The sequence below is a fragment of the Tupaia chinensis genome, unplaced genomic scaffold (genome assembly GCF_000334495.1).
Source record: "Tupaia chinensis unplaced genomic scaffold, TupChi_1.0 Scaffold000567_1, whole genome shotgun sequence".
Taxonomy (NCBI): Eukaryota; Metazoa; Chordata; class Mammalia; order Scandentia; family Tupaiidae; genus Tupaia; species Tupaia belangeri.
The window spans coordinates 2,839,308-2,841,037 of NW_006160080.1; the positions used below are offsets into that span (position 1 = coordinate 2,839,308).

General features: G+C 48.3%; 1 protein-coding gene across 1 annotated transcript in view; it reads right to left on the reverse strand.

Moving 5' to 3' along the window:
• Positions 1-749, reverse strand: part of SCML2 (Scm polycomb group protein like 2) — a gene marked incomplete in the record, with an annotated part of 76,589 nt that extends 75,840 nt beyond the window's left edge. Inside the window, 1 exon segment of the mRNA XM_027775473.1 lies at positions 585-749. Within this exon segment, the coding sequence (XP_027631274.1) occupies positions 585-671 (87 nt within the window).
• Between the last annotated feature and the right edge of the window lie 981 nt (positions 750-1,730).

A 1,730-nucleotide genomic window follows, 5' to 3' on the forward strand; every position in this document is an offset into this window, starting at 1 on the left:
GTCCGCGGAACTCGCGCCCTTCGCCATCGCCTTGACTCCTGGCCGCCATCCACTCAGGCCGCACACCCCCAAACCAGGCGCTTCCTCGAAAGTTCGAGGAGCCGCTCGTTCCAGCGGCGAGGGCAAGGCCACTCCGTGGGCTGCGCCATGTTCCATATTCCTTGCCACAACTTTTCCCTCACGGAGTTTTTTCCACACGTCCCCCTCCCAGCTCCACGATCTGCCCTCCGCTGTCCCTCTCAACCCAGACTTGTACGCGAGCAAATCACTGGCTTACAGATTTGCTAGGACGGCCCACTCTCGGGAGCGCGTTTACCGGTTCCCTCAACCCACGCCTCTTCCCCGCCCCCGCCCCGCCCCAAGCGCGCGGCCTTTTCATAGGTCGAGGGGAGGGAAAGTGTCAAAACTAGCGCTCTTAGTCAAAAGTAAGCCACACGGGTTTGGCATCCACAGGGGCCTTAACTTAGTTGTCGAGGCATGACACACTTTTTAACGAAGTCAGAAACCAGGGCCTATGTCGAAAACCACAAACAGAACCCGCCCAAGCTACCCATTTTCAACCATGAAAAATCAAATGTTCATACCCCGGGCCTCATCGATCCGGTGTTTAAGGGCTGTCCTTCGGAAGCCGGGTCCCACAGGCCTGGATCCCACTTCACAGGCTTCCACATGGCTGAGCAGTGATCCGAGCTGAGTCCCCGCGGCCGTTGGCGTCCGTTGGCAGACCAGAATGAGGCAGTGTGCCCCAAAGCCTGCCGGGATAAAGAGAGAATTGGGCTGTGGCCACGCCCCCTTGGGGGTGCCCTCGTGCTCCTGCGGCCCAGCGCGTGCGCTTTCTTTCCCGCCATGCCCCGCTTCTGGTTGCCCCGCTCCCCGCTCCCCCCTTCCTCCTTCCCTCTACCTCCTTGCTCTCATGCGCACGCCCCTGGAAATTACAGAAAACACTTCTTAAAAATTATTTTATTTTCATACCTAACTTTTAAAAATATTTAACAAAAAAAAAAAAAAATTGAAGTGTTTTTTACTGTATCTCAACATTGGTGACTGACATGAATTCAAATTGCTCTGACCTTGGTTCCTTGGAAAAATTTAAAAATTAAATGTAGGGGCCAGCAGGTGGCATGGGGGTTAAGGGCGCTGGACTCCCACAGGATCAACCATGGTTCGAGTCCTGGACCTGGTGGCTTGCTTTCTCACTTTCCATCTCTCTCGCTTTCTCTCGTTCTGTCCCTCTTTGGTCAAATTAAAGTAAATAAAATAAAGAGTAAAGGCAAAATTCAAGTAAACTTTAAGGTGAAAGCAGACTAGGCCAATGGGATGTAAATATTACATAGATTTAGTTGTATCGTTGTATAACATATTTTGCTTTGTAGAGAATGTTGAAACGGTTTAAGATGGTTTAAGACATTTTTAAAGCTAAAAAGAGATTTTTAATGCAAAGAAATTAAACAGTTTTCATCTGTTAGGCACAACCGGGCTGGAGGGGACTTAAATTCTTAATTAGTGGCCACTGTCTTTATAATCCTGATGCAATGGAAATATTTGAAATCCATCTCTACATTCTGTATATGAAGTATTTGGCTGATCACTTACACATTTTACATGTATGGACTCTATTACATTGTGGAAATAATAACCCTGATTGCTAAATTGCCATTCTCACTAAGTAATCTACTTCCCATATTTCTTTTCTTGTTGCTGTTTAAGTCTTGTGATATGGCACATACACT